Source organism: Callorhinus ursinus, unplaced genomic scaffold, assembly GCF_003265705.2.
Source record: "Callorhinus ursinus isolate GAN/ISIS: 27379988/994484 unplaced genomic scaffold, GSC_fseal_2.0 scaffold1, whole genome shotgun sequence".
NCBI lineage: Eukaryota > Metazoa > Chordata > Mammalia > Carnivora > Otariidae > Callorhinus > Callorhinus ursinus.
In genome coordinates this window covers 115,740,714-115,755,339 of record NW_027397063.1, presented here as the reverse complement: position 1 = coordinate 115,755,339, position 14,626 = coordinate 115,740,714, and the positions used below count along the sequence as shown (strand labels likewise).

The following is a 14,626-nucleotide window of genomic DNA, read 5'->3' as shown; positions in this document are numbered from 1 at the left end:
GACTCAAAAGAACAAATGAAAATGTGTCATATTAAAAGTTGTTATTGTTTTGATGGTTTCAAATCCTGATAAAGTCAATCCAGTTACTGCAGTAATAACTTCTCAATCATCCCTAGTTAGCCATTGGTCAGCATTCCTAAATAACTCATGGTATAAAGAAAAACAATGCAAAAATCAAGGCACTGTATTATTCTTCCCCAAATGTATATAATATAGGCCATTCAGAGCATACTATCCCAAACTCCTCAGTATTCTACAACATAGAATTAGAAAACTAATATTTATTGATAGATTTAAGGTGTAATACAGGTTTCCAAAAATGTGGCAGTGAGAATACCAGCATAAAAAAGAGAAACTTGTGCTAAAAACAACCTGAATTAATCACTGGCAATATTAATTACATAACAATCAAGGCCCTCACATACTAATGATTTCCAATTTGTCTATATTGCCAACCTCCCATGCATCAAAAAAACACAAAACTAAAATTATCAAACTTGGGAAGAAATAAAGTACTCTGAATTTTAAGATCATAATATTAGGAAAGTTTGGGAGATTTGCAAAATATATCCTAATCATCCATGTGTACAATCTCATTTCTAGTCATTTTTGCAGTGATCATTAGTGAATAAAGAACAGATTTACAAGTTTATATAGCAGGGCATCTGGGTTCAACACAAAACTGTTACAAACTTTAGGCAAATACATGTTTCATAAGACACTGCTAACACTTAGAGGAATTAAATAAAAGTCCAAAACTTGGAAAGCAAATAAAGAGACAAGACAACTAAGAAGCATTTTCCACCATTTACTCTTGTTATCAAAAATAGTTCAACTCTTCTTGCAAAACAAAAACAAAATAGTACATACTGGACACATACATCACATTTTTCTTCCTATGGCTTTAGCCCACCCCCACCCCACCGAAAGAGACAAAAAAAAAAAAAAGAAAAAAAAAAAGAAAGAAAGCCCAACAACAACAAAAACAATTCTACCTGACCACATTCACAGAAAATGACACCAGGATACACTACAAAACAGAAGGAGGTGTCATCTGCTCTGTGTCCAAAGGTTTCTTCTCCATGTCTTGTACTAAGTGAGTAACCATCATTGAACATGCTGTGTGCCAAATCAAAACATAAACTTCAACATATGTCAGATCTCATGAGAGATGGTGAACGTAGTAGAAATTAGAAATTTTCCAGCAGTATTTTTCTTTAAGCACTGTCAAAGCAGCAATTCTTCTTTTAAATCATAAGGTCATTTCTTTACAACCTAGTCAGTCCTTGTTTTATTTGGGCTGTGCTCTTTCAAGCAACTGACTAGATTTCCCTTCAACAGAATGTTTGTGACTCACTTGTCTTCCCCATAAAAATTAAAGGGAAGACATGCATTTAAACTGAAATACAAGTTTGTGCTTTACATGCAAAAGAGCATTCTAAAGAAAATCCTCCTAGCTTCAAACCTACCTAAATGCACAGACTTCATAAAAATGCATTTTTTATTTGGCCTCTATAAAGAAGCCTTCATAATGAATAGCACCCCAAAAAAGAGAAAAGGAGCCTATTCAAAATAACGTCTGAAACTATTAGAGGTAACAAAAAAAAAAATCAAATTAAGTGGCCAATAGTAATAAATATAATGCATAAACCTGGGTAAGTTTGGGGGCATTATTTCAAAATTATTTTAAATAAATCCCAATTTCTAAATAAAAATTTTTATAATTTTTAAAATTCTGTCACATCCTATAGTCTAAATTCAATTACCTTCAGAATAAAACTGCTCTTCTCCACTTCATTTATCTAATTAGAACACTGCTAAAAGTGAAGGATTTTGAAATTTTTTCCCTAGAAATGAGTCAGACTAACTATTAAAAGTTATTCAAACTCAGAAGGGTCATAAACAGCTAAACATCTGCATCTTGACGGAACTTCAGTTCACTTTTTAAAAGACAGATTTCAACATTCTAATGAGGGGCAAATTTTCTTTCATAATACTGCTGATTTAAGAACTGCTACATACACCAGTAGCCAATTTTCATGATCAGAAATGGTATTATGTCAGCACAAAGGTTGAGCCAGACACATCAGCTTTTCAACAGAGAAGCATCAATGGCATCTGAAGGTGGCACTGAGTCCCCTGAACTAATGGCTACTTTTTCACAAAAAATTAGCACAATCTTTATGGACTGACTAGATACCACTTCCTTACATTTAATCATAAACTTTGATTATGCACAAAGCATGACCATAAACAATGAGGTTAATGTTATTTTCCTTGCCAAAGTTCATTTTGTATAAATCAGTTGCATCAGCATTTGTTCTCAAACTATGAGGTTCTGTAAGAACTAAGGACATATAGTTGTAGGGTTACTCCTCCATTATCTGCAAACTATTTCCCCGACACTAACACATATAACTTAGCAATGAAAACACTTGATACAAGTGATCTATATGCAGGAGCTCCGGCAAGTTAAACCAACAAAACCATAGCTGCCGTAAAACTGTAGCTATTTCCCTACCAGAGGTAGGTTTAAAGACCCACTGATTTAACAGTCGAATCTCATGTCTATAGCTTCATCCAAACTTTTATCATCATGTGTACTGGCAGCTAAAAACGTTGTTACTGGGGACCCTGTGACATTAATTACACTGGTGCTGGTACTAGCATTGCGCACAGCGATGCTAGTCACATTAATGCCCAAAGTGAGCCTGGTCTGCTCCAAGGCCTTTTCTGGCACAGCAAATGCCTCCAGCTTCTTCTCCCCATTGGCCATATAGGAGTTTTGGCAGCCACGACATATACAATCTAAGCAGGCTTTGCGGTTAGAGTAGCAAGGGCAGCGTTGGCCGCGGCATGTAAGAACACTTGGATTTTGAGTAGCACGCCCACATTTACAACCTTTCTTTTCCTGGGGTTTTTTATACACAGTCTTGGTAGGACTTCCTGGCATAAAATGGTGACTAGGAATCTTTTCCTTTACGGTTTTGTCTTTTTTAAGAATACCTGGCTTGGTTTTAGAGTGAGATTTCTTGGATCCATGTTCATGACTCTTTTTCATGCTTTTAGTAGATAAAAGTACAGTTTTGCTGATTTTGGGTGTTGTGCCTCCATTGGGAACAGTTGCTATAGGTTGAAGAGAAATTTTGCTCTCCCGTTTCACTGTCACAGGGGCAGATGCCCCCAACGTTGGGCCTCGGATAATGGTAGAAATTGGAAGTGGCTGAACTTTCTCACTGTCACTTTCTGATCTGGATCGTTTTCTATTCAATTTTGCTACTTTCGGAGTTGCTGCTGTACATGATAACCCATGAAGTGCAGGACTGGTGGACATAAAAACATTATGGCTAAGAGACTGGGAAGAAAGCTGCAGAAAAGGTCCATTGGATACAGTGGCTTCCAAGTTGGGCTGCAAATTAGGGCAACAAACCTCTGTATTTGAAACAGTTTCTAAGCTGCGGAGCACTTCCTCAACACTCAGTAACAGAGAGTCACCAGGTTTTATATCTTCACTGAAACTGCAGATATCAATGCCTGTGGAGCATAAGTCAGTGGCTACTGTGTCACAGACAGGTGGCAAGCTGTCAGACAGATCCTCAGTTTTTATGTCAACAGTGTTACATACATCAATTGTGTTTGAATGTTCAGGTGAAGGAATATTTATACCAAATCTATCTATTGAAAGCCCATTATAAGTAGGCAAACCATTGATAACAGAACTGCCAATAGCAATGCTGAGGGTGCTTTCAGATATTGGAGATAAACTAGCTTGAGGATCAGTTGTGGGTTCTGAGGTTGAAGGTAAAGGGGAATGTGTTAAACACAAAGTAAAGGATGAATCTGAGGGTTTTTCCGTCTCCTCACAAAACAATGATCCATCATTAAGCAAAGCCAAAATATCAGAAGAACAGTCGACTGCTTCTATTATATCCCGTGCCAATGTAGTCTGTGTTATATATTCGCATAGTTTTTTGTAGCAGTTCACTAGGATGCTTAACTGCTTGTTTTCCTCAAATTGCTCATAGTCTTTGCACCAGCTACATGAAGGTTTCATCATCATTTTCTTGCCTTTACAAGGTTTGCAGACATAATGTTGGCAGGTGGAGTTGGTGGGTGCAATAGGATCTTGTAGCAAATGTCCTAAGAGGGAAAAAGGAGGAAAGCAAAGATTTTAGTAAAAATACAATTTCATATACTGAAGTTGAGATTATAAGTAATCTTTTAAAACTAAGATGGGTTAAACTCACCAGACCAGATAACAAAAAATGTATCTTAAAGGAAATGGAAAAATACTCAATAGTGTACTTCACTTCCATGCCATATTCCCCTTTCATCTCAAACCAGAATCTTCCCTGATTCTGTATTTCTCTCCCAAACCATATGTTCTGGTCCACTTTTTTATCCTCTTCTCCAAATGCTATAAAGAGGTGAAGATCAGTCACCAAAAGCACAAACTTGGCTTAAAACCCTTGGAACCTCAACCTAACACAATACAACACGGTAATGCTACAATATACTGAACAAAATCATGCTGTTTATTTTGTATTAAACACTGGGAAAAAGATACGAGCAAGAGACACTTAGTCCCTACCCTCATTAAACATAGTTTAGGGGCATTAATCAGTACAAAGGCATCTTCACCAAAAAAAGTATAATTTCAAACCATTTTATTATATATACTAATCTAAAACTGAAAAGACTGAAATGTTATGATGAAAAAGAACTATGTTCATTTATTGAAAGAGAAAAGGGAGTAATACATTAAACTCAAACTCTCCTACAAAAAATCAAAATGCAATGACAAAAAAGAATTATATGTAAATATATCAAAAGGAAAAAAGGGCATACTATCAGACTCAAATTCTTCTGACAAAATACAAAATGACCCTAGTCATAAACCACAAGTATCCTAAGTACAGCAATATCATATAAAAGTGAAAGTGGTCTCCCAAATTATAAATGACCTGTGTAGATTATGTACCAAAAAGAGAGAGCAACTAGATGCAACTGCTATTTCCACCCTACTCCACAAAGAAGCAACTGTTCTTGGTTCCCAAATTAGGACAAACAGTTAGTAATAAACCCAAAGTAGCACCTGTTTCTCAAACAAAATTATGTAATTAAGACTCAGGCATGGGGGGCACCTGGGTGGCTCGATCGTTAAGCGTCTGCCTTCGGCTCAGGTCATGGTCCCCGGGTGCTGGGATCGAGTCCCACATCGGGCTCCCTGCTTGGCAGGAAGGAAGCCTGCTTCTCCCTCTCCCACTCCCCCGCTTGTGTTCCTGCCCTTGCTCTCTCTCTCTAAAAGAAAAAAAGACTCAGGCATGGGAAAGAAGACACTTTGGGCTACAGCCAAGTGAAATCAGCAAACCCTCTCCCTTAAAAGCAACTATAAACCTGAAAATTTTTGACAAAGCAAGTCATTTTCACAACCAAAGACAAAACCATTTGAGAAGCATTTATATGTTTGAAAAACTGCTCATTTTCACATAACAACAGTGAGAATCTGTGGTGTTCTAGTCTGGGGCTGCCCAGTTCTCCCCTTCCATCTGTTCCATCAGTATTACCCTGAAGACCAGAAGCTGCTGTGATGGAAGGGGGCTCAGTCCATTTAGTAGTGCAGAGGGATGATGCAGAGCTCCAGAAACATGATCACTGAAAAGTGACTTCTCAGAGGCTAACCAGCTGGAGAAGGCAAACAGCTCAGTTCTTACTAGGCCTGAAGTTTCATAAGCCCAGGTTAAACAGGCCACAAAAACAAGATGACAATTTATCCCAAGTTGATCTATAAATTCAATGTAATCTCTGAGAATCCCAGATGTCTTTTTAAAGAAACTGACTGATTCTAAAATTCTTATGGAATCAGAGGACCTAGTATAGCCAGAACAATTTTTTAAAAGAGCAAATTTGGAGGAATTTCACTACCAAATTTCAAAATCTTCTTTAAAGTTACAGTAATCAAAACAATGTGGCAATGGCAAAAGGATAAGCATATAAATCAATGGAACAGAACAGAGAGTCCAGAAAGAAATTCTTACATTTATGGTCTACTGATGTGTGTGACGAGTGCCCAGATAATTCAACAGGGAGAGTATTTTCCGCACATCATGTCGAACAATTTGATATCCAAATGCCAAAAAACAAAAAACCAACAACTACTTAGATTCTTACCTAACAACATGCACAAACATTAACTCAAAACGGATCACAGACATCTAAATGTAAGACCTAAAATTCTAGAAGAAAAACACAGGAGAAAAATCATGACTCTGGGCCGGGCAAAGTGTTTTATGTGACATCAATGCACAATCTGTGAAAGGGAAAAAATTATAAAATGGATTCCACAAAATTAAAAATGTGTGCTTCAAAAGACACCATTAAGAAAACAAAAAGATAGGGCGCCTGGGTGGCTCAGTTGGTTAAGTGACTGCCTTCGGCTCAGGTCATGATCCTGGAGTCCCGGGATCGAGTCCCATGTCGGGCTCCTTGCTCAGCAGGGAGTCTGCTTCTCTCTCTGACCCTCTTCCCTCTCGTGCTATCTCTCATTCTCTCTCTCAAATAAATAAATAAATAAAATCTTTAAAAAAAAAAAAGAGAAAAAAGAAAACAAAAAGATAAAGGTGCCTGGGTGGTTCAGTCGGTTGAGCATCTGCCTTTGACTCAAGTCATGGTCCTGAGATCAAGCCCCACATCAGGCTCTCTGCTCAGTGAGGAGTCTGCTTCTCCCTCTGCCTACCCCTCTGCCTGCTTGTGCACGCTATCATATAAATAAATAAAATCTTTTTTAAAAAAAGGAAAATGAAAAGATAATCCACAGTATGGGAAAAAATATTTGCAAATCATTTATCTGATAAAGGGCTTATAACATGACATATTAAAAACACTTCCTACAAATCAATAAAAAGACAACTCAATTTTAAAAGTGGGCAAAAGAACTACTGAGTATTTAACCAAAAGATACAAACATAGTTATCGAAGGGGCACATGCACCCCAATGTTTATTATAGCAGCAATGTCCACAATAGCCAAACTATGGAAAGAGCCTAGATGTCCACCAACAGATGAACAGATAAAGAAAATGGGATGTGTTGGGGTCCCTGGGTGGCTCAGTTGGTTAAGCAACTGCCTTCGGCTCAGGTCATGATCCTGGAGTCCTGGGATCGAGTCTCGCGTCGGGCTCCCGGCTCAGCAGTGAGTCAGCTTCTCCCTCGGACCCTCCCCCATCTCATGCTCTATCTCATTCTCTCTCTCAAATAAAATAAAATCTTTAAAAAAAAAAAAAAAAGAAAATGGGGTGTCTGTGTACACACACACACACACACACACGGAATATTATGCAGCCATCAAAAAATGAGATCTTGCCATTTGCAACAATGTGGATGGAACTAGAGGGTATTATGCTAAGCAAAGTAAGTCAATCAGAGAAAGCAAGTATCATATGATCTCACTGATATGAGGAATTTGAGAAACAAGACAGAGGATCATAGGGGAACGGAGGGAAAAATGAAACAAGATGAAACCAGAGAGGGAGACAAACATAAGAGACTCATAATCTCAGGAAACAAACCGAGGATTGCTGGCGTGGAGGGGGGTGGGAGGGATGGGGTGGCTGGGTGATGGATACTGGGGAGGGTATGTGCTATGGTGAGTGCTGTGAATTGTGTAAAACTGATGATATAGACCGGTACCCCTGAAACAAATAATACATTATATGTTAATTGAAAAAAAAAACTAAATAAAAGGATTCGGGAAAAAATAAATAAAAGTGGGCAGAAGATTTGAATAAACACTGCATCAAAAAGAGTGTCTAATAAGCATTTAAAAATATGCTCAATATCATTAAGTAAAACCTTACCACACTGCTTACACACCTATTAGAATGGATAAATTCAAAATGGACAGACAGTATACCAAGAGTTGGCAAAAATGGGGAAAAACTGGAACCCTTCTGTATTACTGGTGAGAATGTAAAAGCGTATATCACAGTGGAAAACAGTTTGAAAGTTAAACATACATTTACTCTACAAACCAGCAATTCAAGGAGCTTTCATCTCAAAGAAAAATGAAAATATATGTCCATATAAATGTATGTGAAATATGCATAGCTGCATTATTCACAACAAAAACTGGAAACAATCCAAATGTCCATCAACTGGTGAGAAGATAAAATGTAGTATATTCATATTTGGAATACTGTTCAGCAATTAAAATAACTATTGGTACATGCTACAATATGATTAACTTCAAAAGCATGCTAAGTGAAAGAAGCTAGATGCAAAAGAGTACATTATTGGATTATTTCATTTATATAAAATGTCTAGAAATGACAGAAAAGCAGAACTAGTTGTTGCCTAGGGCTGGGACCAGGAGCAGAACTCTAAGTGGGCACAATGAACTTTCAGCAGTGATGAAAATGTTCTAATATCATATCAGGGTGATGGTTGCACAACTCTAAAATCTTAAAAAAAAAACAAACTTAAGCACCAATAGTTATGTAATCCAACCTTCTACCTAATACAGGAATTCTTAGAGTACCCTTGACTTTATTTAAGGCAGGATGTAGGGGATATGAAAAAACAGATACATATGTATGCACTTTTTTGTTTTGTTTTTAAGATTTTATTTATTTGACAAAGAGAGACACAGCAAGAGAGGGAACACAAGCAGGGGGAGTGGGAGAGGGAGAAGCAGGGTCTCCGCTGAGCAGGGAGCCCGATGCAGGGCTTGATCCCATTCCTGACCTGAGCCTAAGGCAGACGCTTAACGACTGAGCCACCCAGGAGCCCCCATATGTATGCACTTAAATGAATAAAACGTTAAGTTTAAAAAAATACTTTATGTACTGGGAAGGAGAGACTGAACAAAGTAAAAAAGGAAAGGACTAGGTTGACTATTCTGGGTTTAACGTGTTTTGCAGCTTTTAATTCTCAAACCATATAAATATTTTACATAATTATGTAACAAACTAAAATTCTAAAAGAAACCCCCTAGGGGCACCTGGGTGGCTCAGGTGGTCTGCCTTCGGCTCGGGTCCTGGCCTCAGGGTCCTAGGATCCAAGCCCCATGTCGGACTCCCTAAGCCTGCTTCTCCCTCTCCCTCTGCCTCTCTCCCCTGCTTGTGCTCTCTCTCAAATAAAACCCTTAAAAAATAAATAAACCCATAAAAATGAAAAGCAAAGTAACTTTAATTTTATATAAAATTGATGGTATAACCAGAGATTATTTTTTTTTAAAGATTTTATTTATTTGTCAGAGAGAGAGAACACAAGAAAGGGGAGCAGCAGGCAGAGGGAGAAGCAGGCTCCCCACCGAGTGGGGAGCCTGACGCAGGACTCCAACCCAGGACCCTGGGGATCATGACCTGAGCGGAAGGCAGACAATTAACCGACTGAGCCACCCAGGCTTCCCGAGATTAACTATTTTAAATGACTTTGTAACACAGAAAACTGATCCTAGCTAGCATCCTAGTTTTGTTTTTCAGTAATGACACTGGTGATGGTAATGTCAGTTACCATGAAGGTGTTGATGTCTACTGTCAGATAAAGTAAATGCCGATGTCCTCGAAATTCTGGATTTTTTTTTTTTTGGTAGGAAGAAAGAAGTTGTAAGATAGAAAACGTTAAGCAAAAAATCCTGTAGTTCGGAATTTCAATTGGATTTGTCAGTATGAATTCATGTTTTCATCTTAAACATGCGTATTTCCTAGCACAACATACTGAAAAAGCCTGGAAGCAAGGGACTAACCCCAGTAGTAATGAACTCAGATAATGTACCAAAAAACAATTTCCTGTTCAAAGGAATCACAGATTCTTGGACAAATAACTGATTCCAGATCTGTGACATAAATTAGATGAGTTTTGATTACCTTGTTATACCAGAAAGCAAGGAAACTATCAAAGATCAGGACTGTGTTAAAGGGACTTAGGAGCAAACCAGAAGAGGTTCCTGCTGGCCAAACATAAGAAAATCTGAGCGTGCATAAATGCAATGGAATGAAGCATATCTAAAAAGTTCAAATCTCTGAGTTCATGGATGGATGTAAAGGAGGAAGGGAAGAAGAAAAAAAGGAAGGAAAATCCATTTCAAGATGCCAGTGAATCAGCTCACTGGTTTGAAAAGTGGTAAATAAAGAGCTAGCATCAAGTGTTTATTCTGATTTAAGTATATATGAATTATACCACCAAGTAACCCAATCATGGATGGAAAGTTTCTCTTTACAGAAAAAATGCAGCTAATAAATGAAACAATGTAATTTGAATGTCATCATTTTATAACCCCTAATGATTTGCAAATTGTACAAACTAAGTGGTAAGTAAGGATTGCCTTCATTCTATCACTGATTTTTCACCAGTCACTTCAACCAAAACTTCCCCTAAACTACCAAGCATCTTAAAGGATTTACACCGTACACATCTTTGTATTTCTGAGGTATTAGTAGAGTATGCCTAATACTGAGAAATGAAGAGGCTACAAAACACATTCTCATTTATCAATTTATAACTCCACCACTACTGAGTTCTTAAGAATTTCAATCACCCAGTCTCATTACCTGTTGGACTGCCCAACCATTCCCCAACACAAATATTTGAAACTTTAACCCACCATTAAAGATGCCTATACCAAACTTGTTTTATGCACTCAGCTAACCATCTTAACCCTCAAAGGCTTCCCAAAGGGTTCTCTTTACACTTCATAACAAAGGCAGCTCCAGTGATAGGAGGGAGAAAGTAAAAGATTCATAGATTTTTTAACAGTATTGCTGCTTTTTTTTTTAAAAGATTTTATTTATGTATTTGAGAGAGAGAGAATGAGAGATAGAGAGCATGAGAGGGAAGAGGGTCAGAGGGAGAAGCAGACTCCCTGCTGAGCAGGGAGCCTGATGTGGGACTCGATCCTAGGACCCTGGGATCATGACCTGAGCCGAAGGAAGTCGCTTAACCAACTGAGCCACCCAGGCACCCCAATATTGCTGCTTTTATTGTAGCCCTTTGGTTTTTTTAATAATTTTTATTGTTATGTTAATCACCATACATTAGTTTTTGATGTAGTGTTCCATAATTCATTGTTTGTGCATAACACCCAATGCTCCACGCAGAACGTGCCCTCTTTAATACCCATCACCAGGCTAACCCATCCCCGCACCCCCCTCCCCTCTAGAAGATTCATAGATTTCTTTAACAGCTGGGTGTCAGCCTATATCTATTATATGTCCGTCCCTAAGGAAACTCCTCCCTGCAAAATTAAGAAATGTTACATAACACTTCTAGAATTGTAAAAATACATCTTATCCTAGAAAATAAAATGGGTGGGCAATCTGAGTCAAGGGGAAGTGTGTCACTCATTGGCAGACTGTACTGTAAAAACTGGGGAGTATTTGAGGAGTTTAGTTTTACCTTATATCATATTCCATATACTTTCACATCCAAGTACAAAAAAATAAACCTGTTCAAAAAAACACATCTTGGGGCACCTGTGTGGCTGAGTCGGTTGGGCAAACAGCTCTTGATTTCTGCTGGGGTCATGACCTCAGGGTTCTGGAATCAGCCCTGCGAGGGGCTCCCCACTGGGTGTGGAACCTATTAGGGATTCTCTCTCCCTCTGCCCAACAACACCCTTCCACCCCCGCCCCCCAGCGCACGGACTCTTTTTTAATGCAATTTTATTTATTTATTTATTTATTTATTTATTTGACAGAGAGATACAGCGAGAGGGAACACAAGCAGAGGGAGTGGGAGAGGGAGAAGCAGGCCTCCCACCGAGCAGGGAGCCCGATGCAGGGCTCGATCCCAGGACCCCGGGATCATGACCCGAGCCAAAGGCAGACGCTTAACAACTGAGCCACCCAAGGGCCCCGCGTACGGACTCTCTTAAAAAAAAAAAAAAAAAAAAAAAAAACAACCCAAACATCTCAGACTTTACAAATGTATAGTGTGAGGGGTGCCTGAGTGGCTCAGTCAATTCAGTGTTTGCGTTTGGCTCAAGTCATGATCTCAGGGTTCTGGAATCGAGCCCTGTGTCAGGCTCTCTACTTTAATCTTTAAAAAATAAATTAATAATAAAATGTAATATTTATAACAAAATAATTTCTCACTGCATTGCCTTGAATCCTTAGCCTGCAATGTATCACAGGAATTTCTTCCTTTACATAACACAAGTTGTCTTGTAACTAAATGAATTTGAAACTATGTGCCTTAAACAATATTAAATGATGCTATATTGACCCAAAAAGACTAAAGACTAAATATTTTTACTCCTCACCTAAAAAAAGTTACTAATTCCTTATCTGTTCTCTCTCTCATTAACTTTTTCCATCCCCAATCAGTCACTTATAATTTGAGACCAAGTCTTAGTTTTAGTTTACCACAATAGCAATTCTGGGAATACGCAGCTGCTGGTAATTAATTTACTTAAGATACTTAATATCAGATTTTTTTAATGTTAATTTTGTAAAACTTTTTTTTAAGATTTTATTTATTTGACAGAGAGAGACACAGCGAGAGAGGGAATACAAGCAGGGGGAGTGGGAGAGGGAGAAGCAGGCTTCCCGCCGAGCAGGGAGCCCGATGCAGGGCTCGTGACCTGAGCCGAAGGCAGACGCTTAACAACTGAGCCACCCAGGCGCCCCAGTAAAACTTTTTACTATAATAAAATTTCAAACAGACAAAATGAGAAAATAGTATAATTACCCTCCATATATATCACCCAGATTCAGTAATTATCAAGATTATGCTACATTTGCTTCATCTACCCTTTCATTAGGTATTTCAAACAAGTCCCAGACATCAATTCACCCCTATATATACATCAGTATAAATCATTACAAAGTACATTTTCTTCTGCAACCCACAATGCCATTATCACACCTAAATCAACAATTTTTAAATAATTTTTAAACCATATTTAGCTTTAACTTTTAAAGCACTAGAAAAGGGCTTTAATTCAGCTATCAAAAACACATTTTATAAATTATACTTTTCTGAATAAACATGCTTTTTAGCCACAGAACTTCCCCATTATTAAATGGATTTAACACAGATCGTTCAAATCATTACAGTATTAGTATACCAAAGCTAGTACTTGGATTGGCTGCCATGCATTTTACCCCTACCACAGACAAGAACCACTGACTGCATCAGAGCAGTTTAAGTTTGAGAGAAAGACCCACAGCGCCAAAATAAATAAGCAAACCAACTGTAACGAGGTCTCAAATCAGGTCGCCTCTTCTACATTCAAGGAAAATGCACTTCTCCCTAGCATACGCAAACAAGAATATCATTACTCTCTCGGCAAACTCTGAAATACATAACTGATCCCAATTTTTTAAAAAGCAACTGGCAATCCATTCACTTCAAAATACCAATGGTGAAAGTGGCCATACTATAAATCTTATGTTGACACGATAGACTACCAAGTAAATCAGATCTTACTCATGTCCAAAGGAAGATCTTTCTGCTTCTCCATTTTAACTGTGACAGCATTTAACTCCACTAATATTTTCACCAGATTATTGGAGGAAATTAAGTGTAGGGGGTGTGGAGAGGGGACACAAGAAAAAGTAAAACTGATAATGACTCAAATGTTTAGCAAAATTTGTTAATGACTAAAAAATCATCCTGTAAATACCGGAACTGGCAGTAATAATGATCATAAAATAAAATCTACAATGGCAAAAGCTACAAAAGGTTAAAATGTAACATAGACAAATTAGACGAATAACAACAAAGGAACTGAAGAATCATTAATCCTCATTTTAGAGTTTATATGGAAAAGAAATGATCCCAATGAAAGTAATTTCAGTAAAATGAAAACAATTAAAAATGGAAAACAGTTTATTAAACTATCTCAATGGCTTAATTTTGGCATTTGACAAAAATGTATCTTATAATTCTAAGTAAAATGCCATATGCACATAAAGAGCATTTATCAGAACCAACACATTCTGTATTTACCACCATCTCCTCTCCAGAATTCCCACTCCTGGAAAGGCTTTTTTTTTTTTTTTTTTAAGATTTTATTTATTTGGGTGCCTGGGTGGTTCAGATAGGTAAGCATCTGCCTTCGGCTCAGGTCATGATCCCAGGGTTCTGGGATTGAGTCCCACATTGGGCTCCCTGCTCCTTGGGAGCCTGCTTCTCCCTCTGCCTCTCTCTCTCTCTCTCTCTCATGAATAAATAAAATCTTTAAAAAAATTTTATTTGACAGAGAGAGACACAGTGAGAGAGGGAACACAAGCAGGGGGAGTGGGAGAGGAAGAAGCAGGCTTCCCCCTAAGCAGGGAGCCCGATGAAGGGGCTCGATCCCAGTACCCTGGGATCATGACCTGAGCCGAAGGCAGACACTTAACCCACTGAGCTACCCAAGCGCCCCTGAAATGCTTCTATTATAGCAACAAAGACTGCCTAATCAATAACCTCAAATAATGCAAGTAATTTTACATAAACCTTACTTGTATCTGAGATGACACTTGAGGATCAGGAAAAATTAGCCAAGACTCACATGAACAACATCCTGAAATACCACTATCAGAAGGTAAAAAAAGCACATAGGCAGGCCATGGGTAATGATTAAAACCATCATAACAGGGGCGCTGTTGGTTACGCGACTGCCTTCAGCTCATGATCCTGGA

At 38.2% G+C, this 14,626-nt stretch overlaps 1 protein-coding gene across 1 annotated transcript in view; it reads right to left on the bottom strand.

Annotated features, from left to right (window-relative positions):
- Positions 1–795: 795 nt before the first annotated feature.
- The window catches only part of MSL2 (MSL complex subunit 2), a 33,405-nt gene continuing 19,574 nt past the window's right edge, over positions 796–14,626 (bottom strand). The window contains exon 2 of the mRNA XM_025881881.2: positions 796–4,140. Coding sequence (XP_025737666.1) covers positions 2,549–4,140 — 1,592 coding nt within the window. The 3' untranslated portion in view covers positions 796–2,548. The remainder of the gene's footprint in view (positions 4,141–14,626) is intronic.